The 18,344-nt window shown below is 58.0% G+C and overlaps 2 protein-coding genes and 1 long non-coding RNA gene across 5 annotated transcripts in view; 2 read left to right on the top strand and 1 right to left on the bottom strand.

Annotated features, from left to right (window-relative positions):
- Positions 1 to 3,306: 3,306 nt before the first annotated feature.
- Positions 3,307 to 3,983, top strand: LOC116408404. The gene is made up of 2 exons (XR_004220898.1): positions 3,307 to 3,488; positions 3,546 to 3,983. It is a non-coding gene; the product is annotated as an uncharacterized LOC116408404 (long non-coding RNA).
- On the bottom strand, positions 3,480 to 16,280 carry aup1 (AUP1, lipid droplet regulating VLDL assembly factor). Of its 3 annotated transcripts, none has more exons than XM_031891708.1 (12): positions 16,074 to 16,280; positions 13,787 to 14,272; positions 9,432 to 9,569; positions 8,620 to 8,770; positions 7,938 to 8,125; positions 7,760 to 7,832; positions 7,539 to 7,612; positions 6,285 to 6,351; positions 5,036 to 5,234; positions 4,564 to 4,691; positions 4,298 to 4,386; positions 3,480 to 4,214 (listed from the first exon to the last, which is right to left on the bottom strand). In XM_031891708.1, exons 2-12 carry the CDS (start codon positions 13,825 to 13,827, stop codon positions 4,151 to 4,153), a joined length of 1,212 nt encoding a protein of 403 aa, XP_031747568.1. In that variant the 5' UTR covers positions 13,828 to 14,272; positions 16,074 to 16,280; the 3' UTR covers positions 3,480 to 4,150.
- A 70-nt stretch (positions 16,281 to 16,350) lies between these two features.
- dqx1 (DEAQ-box RNA dependent ATPase 1) overlaps positions 16,351 to 18,344 on the top strand; it is a 42,445-nt gene continuing 40,451 nt past the window's right edge. The window contains 1 exon segment of the mRNA NM_001079275.1: positions 16,351 to 16,485. The gene's annotated coding sequence lies outside the window, so the exon portion shown is untranslated.

Below are 18,344 nucleotides of genomic sequence, written 5' to 3' on the forward strand. Positions count from 1 at the left end.
ATTATCCCATGGGGTTTAATGGGCACAGTAATCTCTGGCTAATGCCCCCCCCCAAGTGCAGATATGGATTATCCCATGGGGTTTAATGGGCACAGTAATCTCTGGCTAATGCCCCCCCCCCCAAGTGCAGATATGGATTATCCCATGGGGTTTAATGGGCACAGTAATCTCTGGCTAATGCCCCCCCCCCCCCAAGTGCAGAAATGGATTATCCCATGGGGTTTAATGGGCACAATAATCTCTGACTAATGCCCCCCCCCCCCCAAGTGCAGAAATGGATTATCCCATGGGGTTTAATGGGCACAGTAATCTCTGGCTAATGCCCCCCCAAGTGCAGATATGGATTATCCCATGGGGTTTAATGGGCACAGTAATCTCTGGCTAATGCCCCCCCCAAGTGCAGATATGGATTATCCCATGGGGTTTAATGGGCACAGTAATCTCTGGCTAATGCCCCCCCCCCCAAAGTGCAGAAATGGATTATCCCATGGGGTTTAATGGGCACAATAATCTCTGGCTAATGCCCCCCCCCCAAGTGCAGATATGGATTATCCCATGGGGTTTAATGGGCACAGTAATCTCTGGCTAATGCCCCCCCCCAAGTGCAGATATGGATTATCCCATGGGGTTTAATGGGCACAATAATCTCTGGCTAATGCCCCCCCAAGTGCAGATATGGATTATCCCATGGGGTTTAATGGGCACAGTAATCTCTGGCTAATGCCCCCCCCCAAGTGCAGATATGGATTATCCCATGGGGTTTAATGGGCACAGTAATCTCTGGCTAATGCCCCCCCCCCAAGTGCAGATATGGATTATCCCATGGGGTTTAATGGGCATGTCATGAGATAGGCCTGTAAGGGTTAATCAAGCAGGCCAAGGTATCACAAAAATCTTCCCCCTGTGACAGAAACAGATGTATAACAGGCCTCTGGTCACTAGGGTCTGGAACCAGCCATGTGTAAAGGCCTCACATCCTGGAATGCCCAACTCTAATCCCCAGCTGATAAGAGCCATGCTATGTGGGGGAGGGAAAGCCCACCTGGGGGTGAATTAGAGTTCACACTGACCCATCATAGGCTCCTCCTCCCAGTCCCTCTGTGCCCTCCTCCAAGTTTCTCTCTCTCCTCCTCCCAGTCCCTCTGTGCCCTCCTCCAAGTTTCTCTCTCTCCTCCTCCCAGTCCCTCTGTGCCCTCTTCCAAGTTTCTCTCTCTCCTCCTCCCAGTCCCTCTGTGCCCTCTTCCAAGTTTCTCTCTCTCCTCCTCCCAGTCCCTCTGTGCCCTCTTCCAAGTTTCTCTCTCTCCTCCTCCCAGTCCCTCTGTGCCCTCTTCCAAGTTTCTCTCTCTCCTCCTCCCAGTCCCTCTGTGCCCTCCTCCAGGTTTCTCTCTCTCCTCCTCCCAGTCTCTCTGTGCCCTCTTCCAGGTTTCTCTCTCTCCTCCTCCCAGTCCCTCTGTGCCCTCTTCCCAGTCCCTTTCTGTCCTCCTCCAAGTTTCTCTCTCTCCTCCTCCCAGTCCCTCTGTGCCCTTCTCCAAGTTTCTCTCCTCCTCCCAGTCCCTATGTGCCCTACTCCAAGTTTCTCTTTCCCCTCCTCCCAGTCCCTTTCTGTCCTCCTCCAAGCTCATTCTCCTCCCCCCCAGTCCCTCTGTGCCCTCCTCCAAGCTTCTCTCTCCTCCCCCCAGTCCCTCTGTGCCCTCTTCCAAGTTTCTCTCTCTCTCTCTCTCTCCTCCTCCCAGTCCCTCTGTGCCCTCCTCCCAGTTCCTTTCTGCCCTCCTCCAAGTTTCTCTCGCTCATCCTCCCAGTCCCTCTGTGCCCTCCTCCAAGCTCACTCTCTTCCCCCCAGTCCATCTGCCCCTCCGCCCTCCTCCCTGCCCCTCAGTTCCCCTCCGCCCTCCTCCCTGCCCCTCAGTTCCCCCTCCTCCCTACCCCTCAGTTCCCCTCCGCCCTCCTCCCTACCCCTCAGTTCCCCTCCGCCCTCCTCCCTGCCCCTCAGTTCCCCCTCCGCCCTACCCCTCCGTCCTCCTCCCTGCCCCTCAGTTCGCCCTCCTCCCTGCCCCTCAGTGCCCCTCCGCCCTCCTCCCTGCCCCTCCGCCCTGCCCCTCAGTTCCCCCTCCGCCCTACCCCTCAGTGCCCCTCCGCCCTGCCCCTCAGTTCCCCCTCCGCCCTCCTCCCTGCCCCTCAGTTCGCCCTCCTCCCTGCCCCTCAGTGCCCCTCCGCCCTCCTCCCTGCCCCTCAGTTCCCCCTCCGCCCTGCCCCTCAGTTCGCCCTCCTCCCTGCCCCTCCGCCCTCCTCCCTGCCCCTCCGCCCTCCTCCCTGCCCCTCAGTTCCCCCTCCGTCCTCCTCCCTGCCCCTCAGTTCGCCCTCCTCCCTGCCCCTCCGCCCTCCTCTTTGCCCCTCAGTTCCCCCTCCGTCCTCCTCCCTGCCCCTCAGTGCCCCTCCGCCCTCCTCCCTGCCCCTCAGTGCCCCTCCCCCCTCCTCCCCAGTGCCCCTCCCCCCTCCTCCCTGCCCCTCAGTGCCCCTCCGCCCTCCTCCCTGCCCCTCAGTGCCCCTCCGCCCTCCTCCCTGCCCCTCCGCCCTCCTCCCTGCCCCTCAGTGCCCCTCCGCCCTCCTCCCTGCCCCTCAGCCCTCCTCCCTGCCCCTCAGTGCCCCTCCGCCCTCCTCCCTGCCCCTCAGTGCCCCTCCGCCCTCCTCCCTGCCCCTCAGTGCCCCTCCGCCCTCCTCCCTGCCCCTCAGTGCCCCTCCGCCCTCCTCCCTGCCCCTCAGCCCTCCTCCCTGCCCCTCAGTGCCCCTCCGCCCTCCTCCCTGCCCCTCAGCCCTCCTCCCTGCCCCTCAGTGCCCCTCCGCCCTCCTCCCTGCCCCTCCGCCCTCCTCCCTGCCCCTCAGTGCCCCTCCGCCCTCCTCCCTGCCCCTCAGTGCCCCTCCGCTCTCCTCCCTGCCCCTCAGTGCCCCTCCGCCCTCCTCCTCAGTGCCCCTTCGCCCTCCCCCTCCGTCCTCCTCCCTGCCCCTCAGTGCCCCTCCGCCCTCCTCCCTGCCCCTCAGTGCCCTCCTCCCTGCCCCTCAGTGCCCCTCCGCCCTCCTCCCTGCCCCTCAGTGCCCCTCCGCCCTCCTCCCTGCCCCTCAGTGCCCCTCCGCCCTCCTCCCTGCCCCTCAGTGCCCCTCCGCCCTCCTCCTCAGTGCCCCTCCGCCCTCCTCCCTGCCCCTCAGTGCCCCTCCGCCCTCCTCCCTGCCCCTCAGTGCCCCTCCGCCCTCCTCCCTGCCCCTCAGTGCCCCTCCGCCCTCCTCCCTGCCCCTCAGTGCCCCTCCGCCCTCCTCCCTGCCCGTTGCTTTTCTCTCCTTTCTTAGAGAAATGTTCTCCCTAATTTGTACTGGAAAATGCCCACCTTTTATGAGCCAGACTGGGGCTCCTCGCTTGGGATTGTGGGTAGGCTCCCATCTGTTGTTCATTTCCCAGAGGGATGAAGAAGAGACGAATCACACGAGAGGCTAAAATGGTTTAATGCCCCTTTTGTCCCTGTGTCTTTGTAATTTGGGGCATATTTATCCCTTAGGTGCTGTCCCATGTACCAGTCTCCAACGTGTCTCTCTAGCAGTGGGAAGAGCCGGTGTCAGTTGCCTCAGAGTCTTCTCCTCCTCCTGCCCCTCCCCCCCGTGGCCCCAAAGGCATTTACTCCATTGCAACCGCTGACCTTTTGGGGTCTCTGAGGGGGGAAATTGCAGTAGATACAAAACAATATCAATATTTTCTGCAGTATAACTTCCCCTTGTAAAAGGCAAATGAACTGGACTCAAAGCACCCGAATCCTGGTCCCACCCCCTATTGGGCCGTCCCATGCCCTGACTCCCAGCATGCCTTGCTCATCATTTGCCACTCTCTACCCCCACCACCAATGTCACTAACTCCAGTCTCCTTCACCCAATCATGGATGGGTGGCGCCAACTGTACAAGGAACACATTTAACCCCTTTGTGTCCAGTCAAACCCAGGAACATAAACACAAAGATCGGCAGCAAATGGTGATAACATTGATCTTTCTTCCCTTCAAAAAGTCACAGACTGAGCATTTATTGTGCCCCTCCCTCTGTCAGTGTCCTCGGCCGATGCCCCACGGCGGCCCCCACACTGGTGCCCCAGTCACACTGGCCCCCACGCTGGCTCAGCCCCGTGCTCCTTTCTCCTCTTCCTCTCGGCCCACGGAGCCAAACTTCTCCAGGTACTTTCTGTGGGCAAAGAGAGACCAGGGTGAGAGTCAGGGTACATGGGGGGGCATTAGACATGGGGGGCAGGAGAAATGGCTTCTCACCTCCGGGCACACTCATAGAGAGCTTCCTTGCGCTCCTGCAGAGACAGGTGACGAACTTCAGGGCTCTTAGCAAATCCTCTGGGAAGCGGCTGGAACAGAAAGGGAAAAGGCCTCAGCCGGGGCCGCCCAAACCTACAGGGGGCCGCCCTTTTCATGAGAGGTACAGGGAATTGATAAAAACTGGGGTAAAAAGGTTAGTTACCCCGTGACAGTGGGGCACTTCCGATACAGAGATCAAAACTCTATGGGGGAGGCAGAGCACTTACCCTACTGATTCTGTCTATCGGAGTCCGTTCAGTTGCCTCATTGCCCCCAAGCGTTTCTTCTTCAGGTAGAAAAGTCACTCGTCCCTCTAGGAAATTGGTGATTGTTGTATCGATGCATCCTGTGTGCCCTATGGGAAGAAAGTCCCAGTGAGAATGGGGTACGGGGGAATTTGGGGGCCATAATGGTTATGAAGTTGTAGGGAGAGATGGATGATGGGAAATAATAGTACAAAGCTACAGGGGGAGAGGCATGATGGGAAATAGTACAAAGCTACAGGGGGAGAGGCATGATGGGAAATAATAATACAAAGCTACAGGGGGAGAGGCATGATGGGAAATAATAGTACAAAGCTACAGGGGGAGAGGCATGATGGCAAATAGTACAAAGCTACAGGGGGAGAGGCATGATGGGAAATAATAATACAAAGCTACAGGGGGAGAGGCATGATGGGAAATAGTACAAAGCACCTACCAAGGTCTCGGTGAATGGCTGACAGGGGCACCTGCGGAAGAACCTCCTTCACATGCTGTGCCATCTGCATCTGAGTAGGTGAGAGGGGCACAGATCTGGGGGCAGAACGGGGCAGCTCAGTCCGTCTCCTTTTCAGGTACTCAGCCCTGTCTGCTCCTGTGTGTCTTGTAGCAGCCACTCCCAGCGAGCCAGCCATCATCTGGGGGGGGACAGCAATGACTCTTAGCCAGGGGCACGGCAGCACAGAGAGGGGCACGGCGGGGCACAGAGAGGGCCCTGTCTGCTCCTGTGTGTCTTGTAGCAGCCACTCCCAGCGAGCCAGCCATCATCTGGGGGGGGGACAGCAATGACTCTTGGCGAGGGGCACGGCGAGGGGCACGGCGGGGGCCGGGGGCAGGGCACGGCGAGGGGCACGGCGAGGGGCACGGCGAGGGGCACGGCGAGGGGCACGGCGAGGGGCACGGCGAGGGGCACGGCGAGGGGCACGGCGAGGGGCACGGCGAGGGGCACGGCGAGGGGCACGGCGAGGGGCACGGCGAGGGGCACGGCGAGGGGCACGGCGAGGGGCACGGCGAGGGGCACGGCGAGGGGCACGGCGAGGGGCACGGCGAGGGGCACGGCGAGGGGCACGGCGAGGGGCACAGAGAGGGGCACAGAGAGGGGCACAGAGAGGGGCACAGAGAGGGGCACAGAGAGGGGCACAGAGAGGGGCACAGAGAGGGGCACAGGGAGGGGCACGGCGGGGCACAGGGAGGGGCACGGCGGGGCACAGGGAGGGGCACGGCGGGGCACAGGGAGGGGCACGGCGGGGCACAGGGAGGGGCACGGCGGGGCACAGGGAGGGGCACGGCGGGGCACAGGGAGGGGCACGGCGGGGCACAGGGAGGGGCACGGCGGGGCACAGGGAGGGGCACGGCGGGGCACAGGGAGGGGCACGGCGGGGCACGGCGGGGCACAGGGAGGGGCACGGCGGGGCACAGGGAGGGGCACGGCGGGGTACAGAGAGGGGCACGGCGGGGTACAGAGAGGGGCACGGCGGGGTACAGAGAGGGGCACGCAGGTACAGGGAGGGGCACGGTGGGGTACAGGGAGGGAGACGCAGGCTCATTTAGCCCTTCTGATTGCATCGCCCGCTGCCTTTGCCACAATATTACCTCTAACTTCTCTCAAGCGCACTGGTAACATGCCACAGGGATGGGTGGGCACCTAGGTGGGTGAATAAGCCCCAGTAGCTCAGCGCGTCACTAACCTGCTGCACACGAAATGCAAATTCTTCATCAGACTCGCGGGTATGTCGGGTCACAGGCGGGAGCCACCTACAGCGCAAGAACGAATAAATGAGAGAAATACCCCAACAGGGAGACATCAAAAGATGAAGGAAAGAAAAGAGACGCGAGAATGGGGAGCGGAAATGGAGTACTGATCCAACAGATGGAGCAGGACAGGACTCCCAGACTAAGCAATGGATAGAGATGAGGGACATAGCAGCCAGAGGAAGGGTACTGATCCAACAGATGGAGCAGGACAGGACTCCCAGACTAAGCAATGGATAGAGATGAGGGACATAGCAGCCAGAGGAAGGGTACTGATCCAACAGATGGAGCAGGACAGGACTCCCAGACTAAGCAATGGATAGAGATGAGGGACATAGCAGCCAGAGGAAGGGTACTGATCCAACAGATGGAGCAGGACAGGACTCCCAGACTAAGCAATGGATAGAGATGAGGGACATAGCAGCCAGAGGAAGGGTACTGATCCAACAGATGGAGCAGGACAGGACTCCCAGACTAAGCAATGGATAGAGATGAGGGACATAGCAGCCAGAGGAAGGGTACTGATCCAACAGATGGAGCAGGACAGGACTCCCAGACTAAGCAAAGTCCCTGACCCCTTGCATCTCCTTTGTAGTGGAATCAAACCCAGGAGGATACCCTGCCACTAAGCCGTCTGTGCCACCTAGCCCCCAGAGTGGGATACCCTGCCACTAAGCCGTCTGTGCCACCTAGCCCCCAGAGTGGGATACCCTGCCGCTAAGCCGTCTGTGCCACCTAACCCCCAGAGTGGGATACCCTGCCGCTAAGCCGTCTTTGCCACCTAGCCCCCAGAGTGGGATACCCTGCCGCTAAGCCGTCTGTGCCACCTAGCCCCCAGAGTGGGATACCCTGCCACTAAGCCGTCTGTGCCACCTAACCCCCAGAGTGGGATACCCTGCCGCTAAGCCGTCTTTGCCACCTAGCCCCCAGAGTGGGATACCCTGCCGCTAAGCCGTCTGTGCCACCTAGCCCCTGAGTGGGATACCCTGCCACCCACACACCCCGGCACCCCAGCAAATGCACAATGAGAGGACAGGTAGGCCGTTGACTAAGTGGCCATTCAGGAGCAACGTGGGACCTTCTCTAACTGTCAGTTTTCTCTTTCCTATTCCCTACGTCCTGGCTCCATGGAGCTGGTAGCTGGGCCCGGGGGGGTTCAAGTATGTCGGGGTGCCATCATTTCTCAGTACCTCACTTGGTAAACTGTGAATGGGATGAACAGCAGCCAGAACAATTCAGTTACCCAGGAGCAGCCAGAGACAGCCTGGAAAGGAAGGAGAGATGAGCGTTAGCTCCCGCGCACAGGTTGGGTGCATTTGATATAAATAAAGATATAATAAAGAGAGAGTCCCCACATCAAGAGATGCCATTAGGTCGAGACACCATTAGAAGAGCGAGACTCCCTACTCACCGCTGCAATGAGAGGTCTCTGCACTGTAAGAGTGAGCGGCTGAACAGAGTCGGAGAGAGAGAAGGGCCAGGAGCTGAGGAGAGATATGAGAGGGGTACCCCGATGTTATTCTGCCCCATAAGCGCACACTCTGCCCCCCCTCTCCAGTCCCTGACCCACAATCCCCAGCCTACGGTACCTAAAGTGAAGAAGCCCAGTCCTCCCACTGGTTGTCTCCTCCTCTGGGAACAACAGGAGGGGGCCACCCCCAGGCTGGGAGAGATAATGTTTCAGCGACTCCATTAACTGGGTGCGACTTCCAAGGGCCCCCAACTCCAAGAAGCCCCGGGCCCAGCACAGGAACCCTGGGGCACAGGAAAGAGATGGCTGGAATGGAAGAAACAGAAATGAAGCAAAAGGAGGGATCTAATGGGGGTAAGGGTGGGACCCCAATACAGACAGTGTGGCATCAGCAGGGGCAATGCATCTGGGTCTGCTGCCCCCCCCTCCATATCCGCCTGAGAGTGTGCTAGGTGAGAGGGGCAGATTCACTAAGGATTTGCCTTACTGGGGCTTTTAGCCACCCATAGTAAGGGGCCACCCAAGGCAAAGGGCCACAGGGGCAAAATAAAGACATGAAATGAGTGAATCCTTCCTGCTAAATTGTAGGGGGAAAATGGAGGGGGGCAATCCTGTTTTGGCAGGGAGAAAATATGTAGCCCACCCTCTATAGTAGCCAACCTACTGGCCCATGGGCCGCATTCTACTGTTCTATATACTGAGGCATCTCTATATGCCCAGACCTGCCCAATCAGCTCACGTGTGACCAGAACCTATGACAAGAGGGGGCACTGAGTAGGACAAAACAGCCCCACACTTACTGAGCAGCAAGGGGCAATTAGGCTTATAATATTGTGGTCAAAGTCAGTTCTGTGGTTACAGATCAAGATTTTCCCCCTCCGCTCCAGGGGCCGCAGCGCAGAATGGCTGACATAGACCCCCAGCACCGAACTCATAACCCGAAGCAGGAACCTGTGGGGGGGGGGGGGACAGAGAAAGGCCAGTCAGTATATTCCTGCAGCTCCCCTCCCTGTATCTCCCCCCCCCCATCCTGCAGCTCCCCTCCCTGTATCTCCCCCCCCCATCCTGCAGCTCCCCTCCCTGTATCTCCCCCCCCATCCTGCAGCTCCCCTCCCTGTATCTCCCCCCCCCCCATCCTGCAGCTCCCCTCCCTGTATCTCCCCCCCCCCCCATCCTGCAGCTCCCCTCCCTGTATCTCCCCCCCCCCCATCCTGCAGCTCCCCTCCCTGTATCTCCCCCCCCCCCATCCTGCAGCTCCCCTCCCTGTATCTCCCCCCCCCCATCCTGCAGCTCCCCTCCCTGTATCTCCCCCCCCCCCATCCTGCAGCTCCCCTCCCTGTATCTCCCCCCCCCCATCCTGCAGCTTCCCCTCCCTGTATCTCCCCCCCCCCCCATCCTGCAGCTCCCCTCCCTGTATCTCCCCCCCCCCATCCTGCAGCTCCCTCCCTGTATCTCCCCCCCCCCATCCTGCAGCTCCCCTCCCTGTATCTCCCCCCCCCCATCCTGCAGCTCCCCTCCCTGTATCTCCCCCCCCCATCCTGCAGCTCCACTCCCTGTATCTCCTTCATTAACCCTTGAGCTGGAGAATAACACCGGGCAGGTAAGTACTTACCTTCTAAAGACAGAGTCGGGCAGAACGCAGCTGACCAGGAAGACATGAGCACCAATGAAAAGGCGGATAAGAAAGAGACAGAGGCCGAGGGGAGAGTATAAGAGCAGAAGAATGAGGGAGAGTTGCTTTCTTGGGAACCTGGAGAACAGAAACAAAAACAGACACCTCTTATTGGTTATAAGGATCCATGTTCCCCTCCCCTAATTATCACTCCTTTCATTTCTTTCCCTTTATCACCTCTAACTCCCTCCCCACTGCAATCACATCCTTAAAGGGGCGGTTACTTTTAGTATGAAATAGAACGGCTCTGCCTGTAGATCATTTCTCAGCTATCATCACAATCCCTGTAGCTCCTCCCCTTTTCTAACCCATGTGATTCCCTCTCTGCCCCCCATAGTTCTGCCTGTAGATCATTTCTCAGCTATCATCACAATCCCTGTAGCTCCTCCCCTTCTCTAACCCATGTGATTCCCTCTCTGCCCCCCATAGTTCTGCCTGTAGATCATTTCTCAGCTATCGCCACAATCCCTGTAGCTCCTCCCCTTCTCTAACCCATGTGATTCCCTCTCTGCCCCCCATAGTTCTGCCTGTAGATCATTTCTCAGCTATCGCCACAATCCCTGTAGCTCCTCCCCTTCTCTAACCCATGTGATCCCCACTCTGCCCCCCATAGTTCTGCCTGTAGATCATTTCTCAGCTATCGCCACAATCCCAGTAGCTCCTCCCCTTCTCTAACCCATGTGATTCCCTCTCTGCCCCATACGTCTTCCTGTAGATCACAGCCCCCCAGTCTCTCCCCAACATCTCTACTCTATTTCCTGAAAGCACTTCTCTTCCTGCCCCTGCCCCAGCCCCCCTACTGTATCGGCCCCAGCCCCCCTACTGTATCGGCCCCAGCCCCCCTACTGTATCGGCCCCAGCCCCCCTACACTGCTCTTCCTATTACAGAGCCCCCTGCCCCAGCCCCCCTACTGTATCGGCCCCAGCCCCGCTACACTGCTCTTCCTATTACAGAGCCCCCTGCCCCAGCCCCCCTACACTGCTCTTCCTATTACAGAGCCCCCTGCCCCAGCCCCCGCTACTGTATCGGCTCCAGCCCCCCTACATTGCTCTTCCTATTACAGAGCCCCCTACTGTATCTGCCCCAGCCCCCTACACTGCTCTTCCTATTACAGAGCCCCCTACTGTATCTGCCCCAGCCCCCCTACACTGCTCTTCCTATTACAGAGCCCCCTACTGTATCTGCCCCAGCCCCCCTACACTGCTCTTCCTATTACAGAGCCCCTACTGTATCTGCCCAGCCCCCCTACACTGCTCTTCCTATTACAGAGCCCCCTACTGTATCTGCCCCAGCCCCCCTACACTGCTCTTCCTATTACAGAGCCCCCTACTGTATCTGCCCCAGCCCCCCTACACTGCTCTTCCTATTACAGAGCCCCTACTGTATCTGCCCAGCCCCGCTACACTGCTCTTCCTATTACAGAGCCCCCTACTGTATCTGCCCCAGCCCCCTACACTGCTCTTCCTATTACAGAGCCCCCTACTGTATCTGCCCAGGCCCCCTAACACTGCTCTTCCTATTACAGAGCCCCCTACTGTATCTGCCCCAGCCCCCTACACTGCTCTTCCTATTACAGAGCCCCCTGCCCCAGCCCCACTACTGTATCGGCCCCAGCCCCGCTACTGTATCGGCCCCAGCCCCCTACACTGCTCTTCCTATTACAGAGCCCCAGCCCCACTACTGTATCGGCCCCAGCCCCGCTACTGTATCGGGCCCCAGCCCCCTACACTGCTCTTCCTATTACAGAGCCCCCTACTGTATCTGCCCCAGCCCCCCTACACTGCTCTTCCTATTACAGAGCCCCCTACTGTATCTGCCCCAGCCCCCCTACACTGCTCTTCCTATTACAGAGCCCCCTACTGTATCTGCCCCAGGCCCCCTACACTGCTCTTCCTATTACAGAGCCCCCTACTGTATCTGCCCCAGCCCCCTACACTGCTCTTCCTATTACAGAGCCCCCTACTGTATCTGCCCCAGCCCCGCTACACTGCTCCTTCCTATTACAGAGCCCCCTACTGTATCTGCCCCAGCCCCGCTACACTGCTCTTCCTATTACAGAGCCCCCTACTGTATCTGCCCCAGCCCCCCTACACTGCTCTTCCTATTACCGAGCCCCCAACTGTATCTGCCCCAGCCCCCCTACACTGCTCTTCCTATTACAGAGCCCCCTACTGTATTTGCCCCAGTCCCCCTACACTGCTCTTCCTATTACAGAAGCCCCCTACTGTATCTGCCCCCAGCCCCCCTACACTGCTCTTCCTATTACAGAGCCCCCTGCCCCAGCCCCCCTACACTGCTCTTCCTATTACAGAGCCCCCTACTGTATCTGCCCCAGCCCCCCTACACTGCTCTTCCTATTACAGAGCCCCCTACTGTATCTGCCCCAGCCCCCCTACACTGCTCTTCCTATTACAGAGCCCCGCTACTGTATCGGCTCCAGCCCCCCTACATTGCTCTTCCTATTACAGAGCCCCCTACTGTATCTGCCCCAGCCCCCCTACACTGCTCTTCCTATTACAGAGCCCCCTACTGTATCTGCCCCAGCCCCCCTTACACTGCTCTTCCTATTACAGAGCCCCCTACTGTATCTGCCCCAGCCCCCCTACACTGCTCTTCCTATTACAGAGCCCCTACTGTATCTGCCCCAGCCCCCCTACACTGCTCTTCCTATTACAGAGCCCCCTACTGTATCTGCCCCAGCCCCGCTACACTGCTCTTCCTATTACAGAGCCCCCTACTGTATCTGCCCCAGCCCCCCTACACTGCTCTTCCTATTACAGAGCCCCCTACTGTATCTGCCCCAGCCCCGCCTACACTGCTCTTCCTATTACAGAGCCCCCAACTGTATCTGCCCCAGCCCCCCTACCACTGCTCTTCCTATTACAGAGCCCCCTACTGTATCTGCCCCAGGCCCCCTACACTGCTCTTCCTATTACAGAGCCCCCTACTGTATCTGCCCCAGCCCCCTACACTGCTCTTCCTATTACAGAGCCCCCTGCCCCAGCCCCACTACTGTATCGGCCCCAGCCCCGCTACTGTATCGGCCCCAGCCCCCCTACACTGCTCTTCCTATTACAGAGCCCCCTGCCCAGCCCCACTACTGTATCGGGCCCCAGCCCCGCTACTGTATCGGCCCCAGCCCCCCTACACTGCTCTTCCTATTACAGAGCCCCCTACTGTATCTGCCCCAGCCCCCCTACACTGCTCTTCCTATTACAGAGCCCCCTACTGTATCTGCCCCAGCCCCCCTACACTGCTCTTCCTATTACAGAGCCCCCTACTGTATCTGCCCCAGGCCCCCTACACTGCTCTTCCTATTACAGAGCCCCCTACTGTATCTGCCCCAGCCCCCCTACACTGCTCTTCCTATTACAGAGCCCCCTACTGTATCTGCCCCAGCCCCGCTACACTGCTCTTCCTATTACAGAGCCCCCTACTGTATCTGCCCCAGCCCCGCTACACTGCTCTTCCTATTACAGAGCCCCCTACTGTATCTGCCCCAGCCCCCCTACACTGCTCTTCCTATTACCGAGCCCCCAACTGTATCTGCCCCAGCCCCCCTACACTGCTCTTCCTATTACAGAGCCCCCTACTGTATTTGCCCCAGTCCCCCTACACTGCTCTTCCTATTACAGAGCCCCCTACTGTATCTGCCCCAGCCCCCCTACACTGCTCTTCCTATTACAGAGCCCCCTGCCCCAGCCCCCCTACACTGCTCTTCCTATTACAGAGCCCCCTACTGTATCTGCCCCAGCCCCCCTACACTGCTCTTCCTATTACAGAGCCCCCTACTGTATCTGCCCCAGCCCCCCTACACTGCTCTTCCTATTACAGAGCCCCCTACTGTATCTGCCCCAGCCCCCTACACTGCTCTTCCTATTACAGAGCCCCTACTGTATCTGCCCCAGCCCCCCTACACTGCTCTTCCTATTACAGAGCCCCCTACTGTATCTGCCCCAGCCCCCCTACACTGCTCTTTCCTATTACAGAGCCCCCTACTGTATCTGCCCCAGCCCCCTACACTGCTCTTCCTATTACAGAGCCCCCTACTGTATCTGCCCCAGCCCCCCTACACTGCTCTCCTATTACAGAGCCCCCTACTGTATCTGCCCCAGCCCCCCTACACTGCTCTTCCTATTACAGAGCCCCCTACTGTATCTGCCCCAGCCCACATACACTGCTCTTCCTATTACAGAGCCCCCTACTGTATCTGCCCCAGCCCCCCTACACTGCTCTTCCTATTACAGAGCCCCCTACTGTATCTGCCCCCTTCCTCCCCCCCCCCCCGTGTTACCGGCGTAGCTCCAGCAGACTCTCCACACTTGGCTGCTCCATCGTAGCCCCGATTGCACCAGGTGCCTCTTCTACTTCTTCTGTGGAGTCTCGTCAACCTTCAAACGAGAGGTCTCGCCACAACAGAGAGGCCCCCAACGTGTCAGATTGGTAGAATGATCTCTAAGCCCCAAGCACTAGTACTGATGGGAAAGTTACAGGGCCCCGGGCCCCCAGTAGCGTGGGGATCATTCACAATAGAGAGGTCCCTGAGATGGTTCCGTTGATAAGTGAGGACTGGTTAGTACTCCTTACCCTATCAGTCTGATACTCCGTCACAAGAGACAGTCCTTCCTGTGGTTCTGTGAGATCCAGTTACCCTGGGCCCCAGTACTCTCTGATACTCCTTCACAAGAGACAGTCCTTCCTGTGGTTCTGTGAGATCCAGTTACCCTGGGCCCCAGTACTCTCTGATACTCCTTCACAAGAGACAGTCCTTCCTGTAGTTCTGCGGATGGGAGAGACCCAGTTACCCCGGGCCCCAGTACTCTGTGGGTGGGAGAGACCCAGTTACCCCGGCCCCAGTACTCTGTGGGTGGGAGAGAGCCAGTTACCCCGGGCCCCAGTACTCTGTGGGTGGGAGAGAGCCAGTTACCCCGGGCCCCAGTACTCTGTGGGTGGGAGAGACCCAGTTACCCCGGGCCCCAGTACTCTGTGGGTGGGAGAGAGCCAGTTACCCCGGGCCCCAGTACTCTGTGGGTGGGAGAGAGCCAGTTACCCCGGCCCCAGTACTCTGTGGGTGGGAGAGAGCCAGTTACCCCGGGCCCCAGTACTCTGTGGGTGGGAGAGAGCCAGTTACCCCGGGCCCCAGTACTCTGTGGGTGGGAGAGAGCCAGTTACCCCGGGCCCCAGTACTCTGTGGGTGGGAGAGAGCCAGTTACCCCGGGCCCCAGTACTCTGTGGGTGGGAGAGAGCCAGTTACCCCGGGCCCCAGTACTCTGTGGGTGGGAGAGACCCAGTACTCTGTGGGTGGGAGAGAGCCAGTTACCCCGGCCCCAGTACTCTGTGGGTGGGAGAGAGCCAGTTACCCCGGGCCCCAGTACTCTGTGGGTGGGAGAGAGCCAGTTACCCCGGGCCCCAGTACTCTGTGGGTGGGAGAGAGCCAGTTACCCCGGGCCCCAGTACTCTGTGGGTGGGAGAGAGCCAGTTACCCCGGGCCCCAGTACTCTGTGGGTGGGAGAGAGCCAGTTACCCCGGGCCCCAGTACTCTGTGGGTGGGAGAGAGCCAGTTACCCCGGGCCCCAGTACTCTGTGGGTGGGAGAGAGCCAGTTACCCCGGGCCCCAGTACTCTGTGGGTGGGAGAGAGCCAGTTACCCCGGGCCCCAGTACTCTGTGGGTGGGAGAGAGCCAGTTACCCCGGGCCCCAGTACTCTGTGGGTGGGAGAGACCCAGTTACCCCGGCCCCAGTACTCTGTGGGTGGGAGAGAGCCAGTTACCCCGGGCCCCAGTACTCTGTGGGTGGGAGAGAGCCAGTTACCCTGGGCCCCAGTACTCTGTGGGTGGGAGAGAGCCAGTTACCCCGGGCCCCAGTACTCTGTGGGTGGGAGAGAGCCAGTTACCCCGGGCCCAGTACTCTGTGGGTGGGAGAGAGCCAGTTACCCCGGGCCCCAGTACTCTGTGGGTGGGAGAGAGCCAGTTACCCCGGGCCCCAGTACTCTGTGGGTGGGAGAGAGCCAGTTACCCCGGGCCCCAGTACTCTGTGGGTGGGAGAGAGCCAGTTACCCCGGGCCCCAGTACTCTGTGGGTGGGAGAGAGCCAGTTACCCCGGGCCCCAGTACTCTGTGGGTGGGAGAGAGCCAGTTACCCCGGGCCCCAGTACTCTGTGGGTGGGAGAGAGCCAGTTACCCCGGGCCCCAGTACTCTGTGGGTGGGAGAGAGCCAGTTACCCCGGGCCCCAGTACTCTGTGGGTGGGAGAGAGCCAGTTACCCCGGGCCCCAGTACTCTGTGGGTGGGAGAGAGCCAGTTACCCCGGGCCCCAGTACTCTGTGGGTGGGAGAGAGCCAGTTACCCCGGGCCCCAGTACTCTGTGGGTGGGAGAGAGCCAGTTACCCCGGGCCCCAGTACTCTGTGGGTGGGAGAGAGCCAGTTACCCCGGGCCCCAGTACTCTGTGGGTGGGAGAGAGCCAGTTACCCCGGGCCCCAGTACTCTGTGGGTGGGAGAGAGCCAGTTACCCCGGGCCCCAGTACTCTGTGGGTGGGAGAGACCCCGGCCCGTTAATGACAGCTTACCATACCGTGTGCGCTCACCATGGCCAAGATGTACGTCTCTCACTTTCCCCCGTATTTACTCTCTTCGCTTATCTTACTCTAGCTTTAAAGCCGCCATTTTAAACCTGACGTGGCACCTCCTGATTGGCTGCTCGGAGCATTTTGGGAGGTGTAGTCCAAAGCGATAAGACGCTATAAAGAGAAATAGCGGAATGAACTACAAGACCCAGCAGGAAAAGCGTAATGCCACCGCCTTCCGTTACGCCTGACATGCGCCGTAAGCGACCAAACCGTCACACGCACCGTCTAGTGCCGGAGGGTTTTCCGGGTGTAGCAAGATGGCCGCCCAACCCCGCCTTTTACCACATCCAATCAAAATCCTCATGGCTTGTCCAGGTGACGGGAAGCAGGCTGACAGCTGTACTGGGAGAAGCAGGAAGAGAAGAACAAGGTACAGAATTTATATTCTTAATATATTCCTGCTCCCCAGTATTGCAATACACTGCCCCTATAATGTGCTGTACCCCAGTATTCTATCTGTACCCCAGTATTGCAATACACTGCCCCTATAATGTGCTGTACCCCAGTATTCTATCTGTACCCCAGTATTGCAATACACTGCCCCTATAATGTGCTGCACCCCAGTCCTGCCCCTACTGTACAATTCCTTACTGTAACTGTACCCCAGTATTCTATCTGCACCCCAGTATTGCAATACACTGCCCCTATAATGTGCTGTACCCCAGTATTCTATCTGTACCCCAGTATTGCAATACACTGCCCCTATAATGTGCTGTACCCCAGTATTCTATCTGTACCCCAGTATTGCAATACACTGACCCTATAATGTGCTGTACCCCAGTATTCTATCTGTACCCCAGTATTGCAATACACTGCCCCTATAATGTGCTGCACCCCAGTCCTGCCCCTACTGTACAATTCCTTACTGTAACTGTACCCCAGTATTCTATCTGCACCCCAGTATTGCAATACACTGCCCCTATAATGTGCTGTAACCCCAGTATTCTATCTGTACCCCAGTATTGCAATACACTGCCCCTATAATGTGCTGTACCCCAGTATTCTATCTGCACCCCAGTATTGCAATACACTGACCCTATAATGTGCTGTACCCCAGTATTCTATCTGCACCCCAGTATTGCAATACACTGCCCCTATAATATGCTGTACCCCAGTATTCTATCTGCACCCCAGTATTGCAATACACTGCCCCTATAATGTGCTGTACCCCAGTATTCTATCTGCACCCCAGTATTGCAATACACTGACCCTATAATGTGCTGTACCCCAGTATTCTATCTGTACCCCAGTATTGCAATACACTGCCCCTATAATGTGCTGTACCCCAGTATTCTATCTGTACCCCAGTATTGCAATACACTGCCCAGTTGCAACCCCTATATGTGCTGTACCCAGTATTTCTTATCTGTACCCCAGTATTGCAATACACTGCCCCTATAATGTGCTGTACCCCAGTATTCTATCTGTAACCCCAGTTATTGCAATACACTGCCCCTATAATGTGCTGTACCCCAGTATTCTATCTGTACCCCAGTATTGCAATACACTGCCCCTATAATGTGCTGCACCCCAGTCCTGCCCCTACCTGGTACAATTCCTTACTGTAACTGTACCCCAGTATTTCTATCTGCACCCCAGTATTGCAATACACTGCCCTATAATGTGCTGTACCCAGTATTCTATCTGTACCCAGTATTGCAATACACTGCCCCTATAATGTGCTGTACCCCAGTATTCTATCTGCACCCCAGTATTGCAATACACCTGCCCTATAATGTGCGTACCCCAGTATTCTATCTGCAACCCAGTATGGCAATACACTGCCCCTATAATGTGCTGTACCCCAGTATTCTATCTGCACCCCAGTATTGCAAAACACCTGCCCCTATAATGTGCTGTACCCCAGTATTCTATCTGCCCCAGTATTGCATACACTGCCCTATAATGTGCTGTACCTCCAGTATTCTATCTGTACCCAGTATTGCAATACACTGCCCCTATAATGTGCTGTACCCCAGTATTCTATCTGTACCCGCAGTATTGCATACACTGCCCTATAATGTGCTGTACTCACAGTATTCTATATCTTTGTACTCCGCCAGTATTGCAATACACTGCCCCTCTATAATGTGCTGTACCCCAGTATTCTAGTCTGTACCCGTATTGCAATACACTGCCCCTATATATGTGCTGTACCCAGTATTCTATCTGTACCCCAGTATTGCAATACACTGCCCATAAATGTGCTGTCCCCAGTATTCTATCTGG

This window comes from Xenopus tropicalis, chromosome 1 (assembly GCF_000004195.4).
Source record: "Xenopus tropicalis strain Nigerian chromosome 1, UCB_Xtro_10.0, whole genome shotgun sequence".
Lineage (NCBI taxonomy): Eukaryota > Metazoa > Chordata > Amphibia > Anura > Pipidae > Xenopus > Xenopus tropicalis.